General features: G+C 38.9%; 1 protein-coding gene across 3 annotated transcripts; it reads right to left on the bottom strand.

Moving 5' to 3' along the window:
- Positions 1 to 2,531: 2,531 nt before the first annotated feature.
- LOC147492005 (protein CTR9 homolog) lies at positions 2,532 to 5,015 on the bottom strand. 3 transcript variants are annotated; one of them, XM_086565982.1, is made up of 5 exons: positions 4,224 to 5,015; positions 3,952 to 4,153; positions 3,740 to 3,877; positions 2,757 to 2,915; positions 2,532 to 2,667 (listed from the first exon to the last, which is right to left on the bottom strand). In XM_086565982.1, exons 3-5 carry the CDS (start codon positions 3,821 to 3,823, stop codon positions 2,578 to 2,580), a joined length of 333 nt encoding a protein of 110 aa, XP_086422108.1. In that variant the 5' UTR covers positions 3,824 to 3,877; positions 3,952 to 4,153; positions 4,224 to 5,015; the 3' UTR covers positions 2,532 to 2,577. The 3 variants fall into 3 exon arrangements, with proteins under 3 accessions (XP_086422108.1, XP_086422109.1, XP_086422107.1); XM_086565983.1 differs by having other exon boundaries at positions 3,962 to 4,153; XM_086565981.1 differs by having other exon boundaries at positions 4,005 to 4,153; positions 4,224 to 5,012.
- Between the last annotated feature and the right edge of the window lie 8,573 nt (positions 5,016 to 13,588).

Genomic DNA, 13,588 nt, shown 5'->3' with positions numbered 1-13,588 from the left:
ATTACTCCCAATATAATTCCAAAACATTCTTTCCAACTACATTATATTTATTTCTCTTTACCTTTGATTTTAGGCCCGGCCATATTTCTTTCTCTAAATGGATCAAAATTGCTCACTAAGCCGACCCTACCATTCCTTTACATGTTTGGTCTTTTACTTCTTCTAACTAAACAAATTGTCAACACATGCAATTATAACTTGTCTTTCATAAGCCAGTCCTACAACATTCTTTTCTAATTTGAAAACCAAGATTTTATTTGGCCGGCCCTACCATTTCTTATTTATCTCTTTAACTTTCCTCTAGCTGTTATATTACTACTCATTCCAAAAAGATCTTACACTTTGAATCACCTATTCATTGGCCGGTCCTACCAATTCTTACAAATTGTCTTATCTTTTTTCAAGGGAATCTTCTTACTTCTCTTAAGTCTTAACCGTAAGACCCGCCCAAGTCACACTACTTCCTACTATTCTAAAGAATATAAGCCGGTTCCACTAATTACTATTTCAAACTTCTTATTTAGTAAGTTGGCCCTACTGATTTCACAGTCAACCTTTCCTTTCTTTTTGAATATAAAAGTGTATATGACAAACCAACTTCCACTTTAATACTTTTAGCCGGTCCTACTCTACTCATATATTCAACTTTGGCAATATTAAATGTCGCTCTTACAACCTCTTCCAAAGTCCACAACAATTCTCTCTTTAAACTAATTATTTCATGTAATAATTTTAGCTAATTATTTCCACCAATAATTTTTTGCCAATTATCTCTGCCTCCTTTCACCAATAATTTTTCTTAATTATTTTCATGAAATAATTTTTATTAATTATTTTAGTTAATTATTTTCACCAATTATTTATCGCCTCCTTTTCGAATGAATAACTTCGCCAATAATTTTATTTAATTATTTCCAATAATTTCCGCCAATAATTTTTAAGCTAATTATTATTTCACCAATAACTTCGTGATAATTTTATTTAATTATTTACGCCAATAACTTGCCAATATTTTTTGCTAATTATTTCTACCAATAATTTCCGCCAATAATTTTCGCTAATTATATCCGTCTCCTGCCACCAATAATTTTCGCCAATAACTTCCGCCAATAATTTTTCGCTAATTATTTTCTCAAATAATTTTCGCCAATTATTTCCGTCTCTTTTCGCCAATAACTTATGCCATACTTTTCACCAATAACTTCCGCCAATAATTTTCGCTAATTATTATTTTCGCTAATAATTTTCGTTAATTATTTTCACCAATAATTTTCGCTAATTATTTGTGCTTAAGGCTTGATCATGTGTTTTGAAAATGAAAAACTTGGATTTTATAGACATTTAATTTGTGGTGCTCATAAAATGAAGATCTCATCATTAGTTCGTTGCCTAGTTCATAATAAGTTTGTTGATGTACATGGAATGTGTAAAGCTTGCCTTTTTTCATCTGTCATGGAAAAGAAGTCCAATGCTGAAACTTATAGGTTGTTGGTGGGTAAATTGGGAATTGATCATGAAGGTTTTGTAGATAAGAAATTGCTACTTAAGCATCATATGCTTTCTTCATTGAGTGAAAGTTTGTATACTATATAGCTGTAGTATACTTTAATATTTAAATCATATCATATTCTTAGTGTTTTTGATATACTGATTCTTTCTAGTTATTAAAATATCTTTACATTTGAAGAATTTTTTGTTTGAAGGTCTTCTTGTCAAATTTTAGTAAAGTTTTTTCCCATGTTTTATATGTATTTTATTTATTTATTGTTTTATAGTTTCTCTTGAAATTTACTGAATGGGTGTCATTAAATGAAATATTTTTTTTTGTTAAAAGACTTGCAAGTATTTGTAGTTAAGCTATAAACATGACACATTAGCCATTAATCAGTAGATTATGTACTTTTCCTTTGATAAAAATTTCATTTATTCATGAAATCATGAACAATTTACAGTCTATACATGACTTACATGAACTCCAAAAATCTTGAGTCAATATCTAATTACTCAACATAAGTTTCATTAAGAAGTTAGTGCACGAAGCTTAGGCATAACAACCTATTTGCAACGGCAAAAAACCATTGCTAATAATTTTTGCAACGCTTTTTAAGCGTTGCAAATATGGCATGGGTAAAGTGTTGAAAATATTTGCAACGCTTAAAAAGCGTTGCAACCAGAAATTTTCAACGGTTATTAACCGTTGCAGAGTGACAATTACTAACGCTTAAAAAGCGTTGCAAACCAAATTTTCCAACGGTTATTAACCGTTGCAAAGTGACAATTACTAACGGTTAAAAAATGATACATAATTTGATTTGTAACGATTATTGATGGATGCTTTAATATTTATTTTTGTTTTGCAACGGTTTATACCCGTTACTAATGTGTTGATATGGTAAAAAAAATTATTTTAATTTTTTTCCTTCCCTAAACCTGCACCTCCTTTTTTCATATAGAACCAAATAAAATTACCAATGCTTTTTCATACCATTTTACAAGTAAAATAAACACAAACAAACCCCTGAAAATATATATTATATTCATTGAACCATATATATAATTTCAAAAGTGTTTTGAAGGTTACAAATTCAAATTTATTAAGGGTTGCAAATTTCTATACGATTTTCCAAACAATCTTGAACGGGCGGCAGCAAAGTAGTTCCAGTTTCCCTGCAAAGTTAAAATATGATCATAAATCAGTAAAAATTGTTCAACTGTTTAATAATAACTAAGTAATACTTGCCATAAACTGTACCCACCAGAGAAAGAGCATAATAAGAATCTTTCCCATCAGTTGCCTTTCTAGCAGCACGGAATGTCTCTTTTGCCTTGAGCCAATCATCATTCTTCAGCTCCGAAGCACCAAGCATTGACAGAGCATCTGGACACTTCTCATTCACCTTAATTGCCTCGCCAATCTATCACCAATTAAAAGAAGAAGAACATGAACACATGGGATAATTCAGAGCTTCTCTTTTTCATCTTTTTAAATCGTAAAAGAAAAAATCATTTGTAAACACTAGAAATACCCAATGACATAATCACATCAATATAGTAACATTTATTTATATTTCATATATATAAATAAGACAAATTAGGATGGGATATCCTACAAACACATACTTGGAATCTGTGAGGAGGAAGTCTACAAACACATGCAAATAATAATGAGAAAGCATGATGATCCATAACAAATACAAACTTTCAATGAAAGGAAAAGATATATTTTTTACGTCAATAAGATACAACAAGTCAAATTTGCAGATGTTATATCCGATTATGATACCGGGATCAACTTCATGGACAAAGTCCTGCATTGGTCTTAGATTAAGTAAAGGCATGTGAAAATAAAATGGCAAACTCAAAAGATAAGATGATTGCTTCTTGGAACTTGAACTTAGTTATCACTATAACTTTGTGATCCTCATTACTAGATTGTTCAAAATTAAATGATATGATTACACAGCTACGAAATAAGTAACATCAATCAAAGAGACCAATGGTTTGTGACCATGCTGAGACTAAAGAACTCTAGCCGAGAAAAAGAATTTCTTAAGCTCTGGGCATCTAACTCAAAACCAATTACCAATCAATTGAGCAGCCCTGGGATTTTTTTATATCATAATGCAAGGCTTTGAATGCCGCAAATGATTATTTTAGTGACAGAATCCACAATTTGTCCCTTGAGTATAAAAGAAAATTTCAAAATATAGAAAAGATTAATTAAGTGGTAGAAGAATACCCTCCAAGCAAGTAAAACTTCTCTTTCGTTCTCAAATGGCATAACATCAGCACCTACAATTGGAGAGTATGACTTCAGAGTCATAATGTTGCGAACAAAAGGCTGGCTCTCTCCTTGTAAAGTGACAAGATTGGCCACCTACACAGAAAATAGAATTAAGTAAATTGTAAAATTTAATTGAAAATTACCAAGAAAATTTATTAAGAGGGTACATATGTTAACTTCTTATTCCAACGTCTGCAGAAAAACAAAATGAAACTTCAACCTGAATAACAGGATCATGGGTTGGCTCCGCAAAGTGCCCTTTGCGGCCAGCGCACTCTTATGTCAAAACTCAATATCCGAAAAGGAGCTATTTTGGAGAATTCTCCTTCTGGAGCATGACTGATCAATTCAAAATACCTGAGAAAAAGGCTAAAGAAAAGGGTCTAGTAAAAAAGGTCATGCCTTAATATATGAATTCTCTAAAGGGAAGATGACCAACCTCTGGTGCATAAGGATACAGGCAATCAAACTCCAGTTGACAATATGACATTGTCCTAACAGCCTTCTTGTACTTCCCAACAGGTACTTCAATCCAATTTCCGCCAACAATATCGCAATCAATCATGAAGCGTAGAGCGAAAAGAACATTGCTTTCGTATGTTACAAAGCTTTTTGTACCAAGACCATCAATTTGTATGCCTCGTTCAAGGATGCCTGTGAGGAGCAATGATGTAAAAGACCAAAATAACATGTTATTAATTGGTGGAGCAAGAAGGAGAGAAAGGATCATCTCCAATCTAGTTGTAAGGTCTTGTCCCCTTATTAGTAGCCGAAGTGTAGGCCGGGTAATTTTAGGTAAAGCTTATAAGATTTAGTAATAGGATCAGTTTGCTTATAAAACTTATCGAATCGCGTAGTTTCTTCAGTAAGAGGCACTCTTTCTTTTACCCCTGAAAGACTCCTAAACAGGCTTTTAGGCAACTTTTCATACCAATTCTGAATAAAGATAGGCGCTTGCTTATCTTTACTTTGCTTAGATCTTGAGCTCACCCGAGGCTACCTTCTATTTCTATTATATACAATAATAGAAATCTAGTGAGACGGGAGTTTTCTGGTTCCATTCGCGAGCTTGTCTAGATTTTCTTACCGAAGTATCGCTAGCCGATTGACTACCGCTCCCCTCAAGAGCTGACTTCTGCCTGATCGATGTCCGATAGTGCTCATAGTAAGAATTGCCCGTATAACCAACCTGGGATGTTTATCCATGAGGTGTACTAAAGATTCCGAAGTCGGATAAGACTTAGCCTCTAGTGCGGTGTTTACTGAACAGGCATAAACTCTAGTTTAGATTACTACCGATTCTGAAGTTGGAGAAGCATATCCTGTTCTTAGATTCGCTTGGCTCACTTCTGGTTGTTTATCGAGATCAATAGCATGTCATAGCCAATAGCCTATCCACTTCGTTACCCTTCTTTCTTAACAACAGGCTACGGGTTGCCAGTTCAGAAATAAGGGATCAGAACCCGTCAATAGGCGAGAATGGAACTCACGTTCCGAAACTATATAGGCGATCTATATAGTGAAAAACAGAGTTTAAGCAGAGAATAGGTCTTACTAATAGTCTCGTTTCATGCCAGCTAGTCTCTTCCCCGGGATAGGCATATCCAGTGATTTGATTCGCTCAGTTAGAAAGTAGGCTTATTATTCTAGTCCCTCGTTACTATTTTTATCTCAACTCGGATACGGGATATCAATCTATATAGGCTTAATCGCACTTTTAACCAATCTTGGGTTTACCTAGCAGGGTAGTCTAGAAAGGGTCCGAAACAGGCGTTACGCCTACTAAAATAGTAAATCCTGAAGAAATATAGTCAACTTATCATTCGCATCTCTTGTGCAGGCTGACTTCTGGTTGTTTACCGAGAAAAGAAAGAAGACCAGTCCAGTAGAGTTTACGGCTTATGCGTTGTTTGCCTCAGTTTGCTTATGAGACTTAACTTGTTCCGAAGTAAGCAGTAAGCGAAACTTCATAGAGTATATAACTGAACTCACATTCCGAAACTCGGTTACGCAATAGTGAAAAAAAAAAGAGTTTAAGCAGAGGATAGGTCTTGGCCCGAGAACTAGACTCAAATCGGGTTTAGCTACAACGCCTACTAGCTAAGCTAACTAAAAGAGCAGTTACCGAAAGCCGGATTTGACTTTGGCTGGCTACCGGGGATCTCGTAACTATTTCATATAGGATACGCAATTTCTACAGTAATAAACAGATGTTTAAGCAGAGGATAGTTCACCCATTAAGTCTCCGAAACTCTAGTTTCATGCGCTTTTGTCTTCTAATACAAGAAAATCGGAATAAGACTTTCTTCCGTATATCGAGAACTGCATCAACTGAAGAAACTGGCCGAAAGCATAGCTGACAGGTCTTTGGCCGATCGAAACTAGAGTTAGAGATCTTTGGAACTGCTAGCTGGCCCGGGTCTTCCTTGTTTTCACTAGCTCCGATGAAGAGTTCAGAAGGCCGTAAGCGAAGTTGAGTCTCGAACTGAACTCACGTCCAGAAACTCAATAGGCGCAGGCGAGAACTCATTCTATATAGTCATAAAGTCTAGTTTAAGCAAGCCTTTGTTGGGTTGTTGGAACCGTCGAGCTTTGCTCGGTTGTCCGTATACCACACTCGACCTTTGCACGATGAAGAGCGACCCGGCCGTCCATGGCCTTCCTTTCGTGCTGGGCAAATTAATGTTCCGAAGAAGAAGGCGCTTCGGCCTCACCTGCGCCTTTTCGCCATGATCTAATGAAGAGGGCCGGCGCACCACCAATGCCGCCAAGCTCCGCTCAGTGCGGCCCAAGCCCATTTTACTTCCCCTTTGTCTATGTACACCTATATAAAGGAAATAGATTAGGGTTTTGAAGTACAACTTTGAGAGATTCATTTCTAGGGTATTGTGGGAGCTCTATGAGCTAGGGTTTGAGTGAGGCCTCTTCTTATTGATTCTTGATCTCTTGTAAACTCTCCAATCTTTGTTATAAAGGAAACTCGGCTCTTGTGTGTGGATGTAGGTAACATTTACCGAACCACCTAAATCTTTGTGTCTCTTTGCATTGTTACTTCCATTATTATTGTTGCTATGAATTGTGATGATATTGTAGTGGTTTTGCTTTGTTGAGGTTGTTGTGATAACTACCAAAGTCTTGGGTGGGTGATTTCCTTGGTGTGAGCTCCAAGTTGAAATCATTTGGGATAGAAAGTAACTAGATTGAGGTGTGACTTTCTAGTGAAATCTCCCAACAAGTGGTATCAGAGCACGGTTTTGAATAATTGGAACAAGGTGTGTGAGGAAAGACTCCACCTTTAGCACAGAGAGAGCTAGGTGTTAGAAGAAATTCCTCTGAGAGAGTCTCCACCGTTGTGTTGGTTCAAGTGGAAGTCATGACGACCGAAAAGGAAAGCTACAAGATAGAGAAGTTTGACGGAACAAACTTCGGCTATTGGAAGATGCAAATTGAGGACATACTCTATCAAAAGGATTTGTATGAACCTTTGATGGGAGAGAAGCGGCCGAAGTTGCGAAAGCAAAGTGAATGGGATTTGCTAGATAGAAAGGCCTTGGCCACAATCCGATTGAGTCTCTCGAAGTCAGTGGCCTTCAATATTAAAAATGAGAAGACGGCGGCGTCTCTCATGAAGGCACTAACGTGCATGTATGAGCAACCTTCGGCCGCGAACAAAGTCTATTTGATTACCAAGCTCTTCTCCATGAGAATGTCGGAGAATGATTCCTTCAAGGACCACTTAAATGAATTCAACCAAACGAAAGACCAATTGGAGTCGGTTGAGATTACATTTAGTGATGAAGTGAGAGCGTTGGCGATAATAGGACAAATGCCCCCAAGTTGGAAGGCTACGGTTGCGCTATCGATTGGCTCGTGAGGAATGAATAAGTTGAAATTTGACGATGTGGTTAGTATGATACTAGCGGAGGAAATTCGAAGGAGTTCGGATGGAGCCTCGACATCGGGTTCGGCTTTGAGTACCGAGAGCGAAGGGATGCACATGCAAGCGGTGGTAGGTAGACCGAAAGAAGGGGAGAATGAACTCTCATGCCCCTAGTGATGAGCCTAGAGATGATAGTATCATTATATGTTACAATTGTGGTTTGCCCGGCCACTATAGTAACCGATGCCAAACACCAAAGGAATGACAACTACAAGAAGAATCAAGAAGCTAATGTAGTTGAAGTGGAAGATGATGCTTTGATATGTTCGATGGAGAACAATAAGGAGTCTTGGGTTTTAGATTCAAAGATCATTCCATGTGACCTCAAATCGAGAGTTCTTTGTGAACTACACCAAAGGTGACCTTGGAAAGGTCTTTCTTGGTGATGACCAATCTTGTGCCATTGTTGGCAAAGGTGATGTCCGTGTTATGTTGAAAGATAGGACATGGTTATTAAGGGATGTTCGACACGTTCCGGATTTGAGGAAGAATTTGATTTCAGTGGGTCAATTGGCTAGTGAAGGATTTGTTACAATCTTCACGAAGGATACTTGGAAAATCTCTAAGGGTTCTCTAATAGTCGCTAAAGGCGACAAGGATGGTACTCTCTACATGACCGCACACGGGTGTGGGTCGAATGCCGTGGCAAATGGCAAAGAGGATCTAAATGTTTGGCACCGCAGACTTGGTCACATGAGTGAGAAAGGAATGCAAGTCCTTCACTCCACTGGTAAACTCCCGTTAGAGTCGACGGACTTTGACTTCTGTGAGAATTGCATGTTTGAAAAGCAGAGAAGGGTGAGTTTTCAGGAGATGGGTCGAACTCTGAAAGCTAGGAAGCTTGAGTTGATTCATACAGATGTCTGGGGGCCAGCTAATGTCTCTTCACTTGGCGGAAAGTTATATTTTGTGACTTTCATTGATGACCATACTAGGAAGGTGTGGGTCTATTTCTTGAGACACAAGTCCGAGGTATTGGAAGTGTTCAAGACGTGGAAGGCAATGGTTGAGAATGAGACATGCTTCAAGGTGAAGAAGCTGAGATCTGATAATTATGGAGAGTATGTTGATTCAGGTTTTGAGAAGTATTGTGCTAACAGTGGCATCAAGATGGAAAAGACTTTCGCGAGGGACACCTCGGGGAGAATGGGGTCGCAGCCGGATGATTAGAACATCGACATATAGGGCTAGGTGTATCGTGACACTAGCAAACTTGCCCCGAAAGCAATGCGGGCAGAAAGTGTTAGCACGTGACCTTACCCGATCAACCGAGGACCATCGGTACCTTTGGATTTCAGAAATTCGAGGAGGAAGTGTGGAGTGGGAAGGATGTGAACCTTTCCCATTTGAGAGTGTTTGGGTGTGAGTCCTATGTGCACACTAGTGACCAAGCTAGGAGTAAGCTTGATGTCAAGTGTACCTTCATTGGATATGGCGATGATGATCTTGGTTATCGTTTTGGGATGACCAAAACCGAAAATTATTCGAAGTAGAAATGCCTTGTTCAAATTGAGATGGTTTTGTACAAGGACAGAAAAGAAGCACGACCGTGGAGCCGTTCTACGATAGTGACACCGAAAGTATGTTGAGTTGGAAGGCTCTTATATGAGTCGTGGTGTTGTGGAAGTTCCACGGTCCGGATGATGATAGTAGTGACTCGGGTGAAGAGACTATGCCACCAAGTCCATCTCCACCTCGTGCACTAAGGAGGTTATCCAGGCAAACTGTACCGAGCATGAAGTATCCTCCCTCCACCTATTTATTTACTGATGATGGTGAACCTCATTGCTATGATGCGGCATTGGAGGTTGGTGATGCTAGCAAGTGAGAGCTTGTTATGCATGATGAGACGGAGTCCCTCGTTTTTAGTGTCACTTGGGAGTTGGCCAAAGTACCCAAGGACAAGACTCTACAGAGCAAATGGGTGTATCGAGTCAAGAAGGAACATGATGGTTCCAAGAAATATTTGGCAATGATATTCTCCCCAAATACTTTTCAGTCAGTGTTTAGTATTGTTGTAGCGGAAGGTTTAAATCTTAAGCAGTTAAATGTGAAAACTGCTCACCTCCATTGTGACCATGTTGAGGAGATTTACACGCGACAACTGTTGGGTTTCCTACGGAAGGATAGAGAGAATATGGTGTGCAAGCTGAGCAAGAGCTTGCATGGTTCCCGACAAACCCCTAGGCGGTGGTACATGGTTTGCACGCACCCGGATATATCCCATGCAGTGGGAGTTGCTTGGAGGTTTATGGCTAACCTTGGCAAACATCATTGGGAAGCGGTGAAATGGATATTGTATTATTCATGGAGTATCACGGAGACATGTCTATGTCATGGTAGGGGTGTTGTGGAGACGAAGTTGAAGTGTTCAACTTCGGTGGGTCTTCTTGCTTGAAGACCATGATGGATGAGCCGAGTGTTTCTTTAGTATATTGGTTTTGGATTGAGTTGTTACAATTGAGATGTGATGTGCATGAAGAATCTCGAAGGTTCCAAGTGGGAGATTGTTGGGTTGTTGGAACCGTCGAGCTTTGCTCCGGTTGTCCGTATACCACACTCGACCTTTGCACCTGATGAAGAGGACCGCCACCGCTCGTCCATCGCTATATTTCGTGCAACAGCGTTGTGTCTGAAGAAGAAGCGGCGCCAGCGCTGGCCACCTAGCGCCACTTTCGCACTCGCCATGATCTAATGAAGAGGCGCTCACACCAAAGCAGCGCCGCCAAGCTCCGAAGCACAGTGCCCAAGCCCATTTTACTTCCCCTTTGTCTATGTACACCTATATAAAGGAAATAGATTAGGGTTTTGAAGTACAACTTTGAGAGATTCATTTCTAGGGTATTGTGGGGAGCTCTATTGAGCTAGGGTTTGAGTGAGGCCTCTTCTTATTGATTCTTGATCTCTTGTAAACTCTCCAATCTTTGTTATAAAGGAAACTTCGGCTCTTGTGTGTGGATGTAGGTAACATTTACCAACCACCTAAATCTTTGTGTATCTTTGCATTGTTACTTCCATTATTATTGTTGCTATGAATTGTGATGATATTGTAGTGGTTTTGCTTTGTTGAGGTTGTTGTGATAACTACCAAAGTCTTGGGTGGGTGATTTCCTTGGTGTGAGCTCAAGTTGAAATCATTTGGGATAGAAAGTAACTAGATTGAGGTGTGACTTTCTAGTGAAATCTCCAACAGCCTTGGGGTGTTGACCCATCCAGGACTCAAGTTCGCGTTTCCCTACTTAAAATGAAAATACTGATTCAAGTCGGATTAGAATAGGGCTTTGCTTAGATCCGGATTAGCTAAGTCTTCATTTCGCCCAAACTTCTTACTATTAGGATATCAATCTATATGGATGGGCTTAATCGGACTTTTAAACAAAGCCCTAGACTCTTTCTTTCCTAGAAAGAGTTCATGCCGTTTAACGCGCTTTTTTCTTAGAATACAATAAAACCGCTTAACTCAAAAAAGATTCTGAAAGTTTGGATTTGGCTTTGGTTGGCTACGGTTATCGAGAATCCTAAACAGAATTCTTATTGGATCGTAAACTATATAGTAAAAATGGATGTTTTACCAACCCCTGTGGTCTGAACCGATAAATAACCAAAACCCGATAATATAAAAACACCGGACATCATCCAAGTCGAGCCGCCCCCCAACCAAAGGCAAAGTTCGAAAGCGCTGGCGCTTCGGCACTCAAGTTTGACTTGAACGTGACTCGCGCCCTACCAAGGCCATTTTAGAGCGTGACCCACGCCTAAGTGCCTGTTCCTCGAGCAAGGTCGGAGCGCACCCCATGCCCTACCCAGGCTAAAAGTGAGCGCACCCCGCGCCCTCTTCTGGAGTAGCCCGATTTTCACAGGTCAGTCCAAATTTTCATTTCTTCAAGTTATTCAATGTTTCTAACATCATACAAACACTAAGATCGTGTATACAAGACGTTATTCAAACGCGTAGCAAGAAGGCATTCAAGTACTCCTTCTTCCACTCCTCGCCTCTTCTGTCAGAGGAGTTTTAATTCTAGTATAATAAGGCTTGTTTATCGTAAACGTCAATGTACATGCCTATCTAGAAATTTATAGTTAGAGTTTTGTTTGCATATTAATTGTCCTATAATATATTTGTAAAACCAATATGGCATATCAATATGTAGACCAACAATCATATGATTATTATACAAACCCTTCACCATGTTCATGCTGTGGTAGTCCTTACTATTGGGCTTCTCAGTGCCCATCATACCAAGGGTTTGGGCCTACTATAGGATATAATAATAATTATGAACTGCAATTTTCAAACATTCATAGTAATCCATACAATCAAGAGTTTTCTAGTCATCCAAACTATACATGGAGTCAACCTAACCCAGCACAGTATGAAATCAACCAGAGTTACTCAAACGCCAATAACGATGACTATCAAACACTGTACCAACCAGAACCACACCACCAAGCTTCCCCTCCGCTAACAACATTTGATAAAATAATGGCCCAAAATAAAATAATACTTCAGAACCTAGAACGGACAAGATTGATGCTAACCTCACCTACGCCAGACCTTTCCACCATGCCAGAAATCACCCACCCATCTAGCTCGCCACCCTTCCCAGACCAAATTTCCCAACAAATAGCCAACAATGGAAAAACGTTTAGAGAACAAAATGCAAAAACCCAAACTATGCTTCAAAATCTAGCCAAAATGATTTCCATGATCCCCTCACCTAACACAGAACTTTCAACCTTGCTAGAGATTGATACACAAGATGAACCATTACCTTCCCATGACCCTCCCATTAACCATTATATTAACTCCACACACAACCAGCTGGATGAGGAAATTTTTGAAGACGACTCTGTAGGACTTGTTTCGGATGACCATGATGCCATTGAGGAAACTTATATTGTTTTAGAGGACGAGAGTGAGGAAATAGAAATCAACAATTCTAATCTAAGGCATGAACAAGGTAATGTGCAGGAATTAAAGAAAGTAACATCTTTAGAGCAATATGAATCTAAATTTAGTTTGACAGCTGAGGAAATAACAATAGAAAACATAGATGAAATTCTTACAGTAAAGCCACGAACCACAACTTTATAGATTCAGCTAAGCTAGATGAAGAATTCTATGATTTCTTAAGAGCATGTGAGGATCCACCAACTGATGAACCATCAACTGACCACCATCCACCTGAGTTACCACCTCCTATAATCCAACCATTTAGTATAACTAAGCCATCCATTCACCCACCATTTAAGAAGAACCTCGAATTTGCACTTGAGCCTATTGCCTCAGAGACCCTCTATAATTTTTTCAACCCTCATGGTGAAGAGTGTTTGCCTAGTACACAATCCCATGAGTACACCATTCCTGTAGTTGAGAGCCAAGCTTTGACTGAGTGTAGTGAGAAACTTAGGTTGTCTTATTTTCCCTCATTTAAGCCTCATGAAAGACATCAAGATCCATACTTCATTCCTTTCTCACTTAAAATATCACTAATTCATCTTTTGGGTCATTCTAACTCTTTAAAATAGCTACAACATGATGGTTTGCATATGTTCTTTGATGGGTTGCATAAGTTTTCTTTCATTCTTCTACATAATTGCTTCCAATTATACAACTTCATTCTGTTTGGAGGTGCATTTAGTATCATGTTTTTATGGCTAGACACACTACACCATAATAGGATATTTGCAACACGCACCTTTTTTGATTTGCAACGCTTATTTACCGTTAGTAAATTGCCAACGCTAAATAAGCGTTGGCAATGTTGTAAAGCGTTGCTTTATTTGAGTGAATTTCCGGAATTAATTGCTAACGCTTAAAAAGCGTTGGAGAAGTGTTACAAACTTAAAATTTCAAAAAAAAT

Source organism: Coptis chinensis, chromosome 6 (genome assembly GCF_015680905.1).
Source record: "Coptis chinensis isolate HL-2020 chromosome 6, ASM1568090v1, whole genome shotgun sequence".
NCBI classification, from domain to species: domain Eukaryota; kingdom Viridiplantae; phylum Streptophyta; class Magnoliopsida; order Ranunculales; family Ranunculaceae; genus Coptis; species Coptis chinensis.
This window is presented reverse-complemented; position numbering and strand designations above follow the sequence as displayed.

Coding starts and splice junctions, on each gene's coding strand:
- LOC147492005 (XM_086565982.1), bottom strand. CDS start 3,823: ATGACTCTGAAGTCATACTCTCCAATTGTAGGTGCTGATGTTATGCCA. Junction 2,916..3,739: donor AAGTTTTACTTGCTTGGAGG/GTATTCTTCTAC, acceptor AATTGGTGATAG/ATTGGCGAGGCAATTAAGGT. Junction 2,668..2,756: donor CTTATTATGCTCTTTCTCTG/GTGGGTACAGTT, acceptor TTAACTTTGCAG/GGAAACTGGAACTACTTTGC.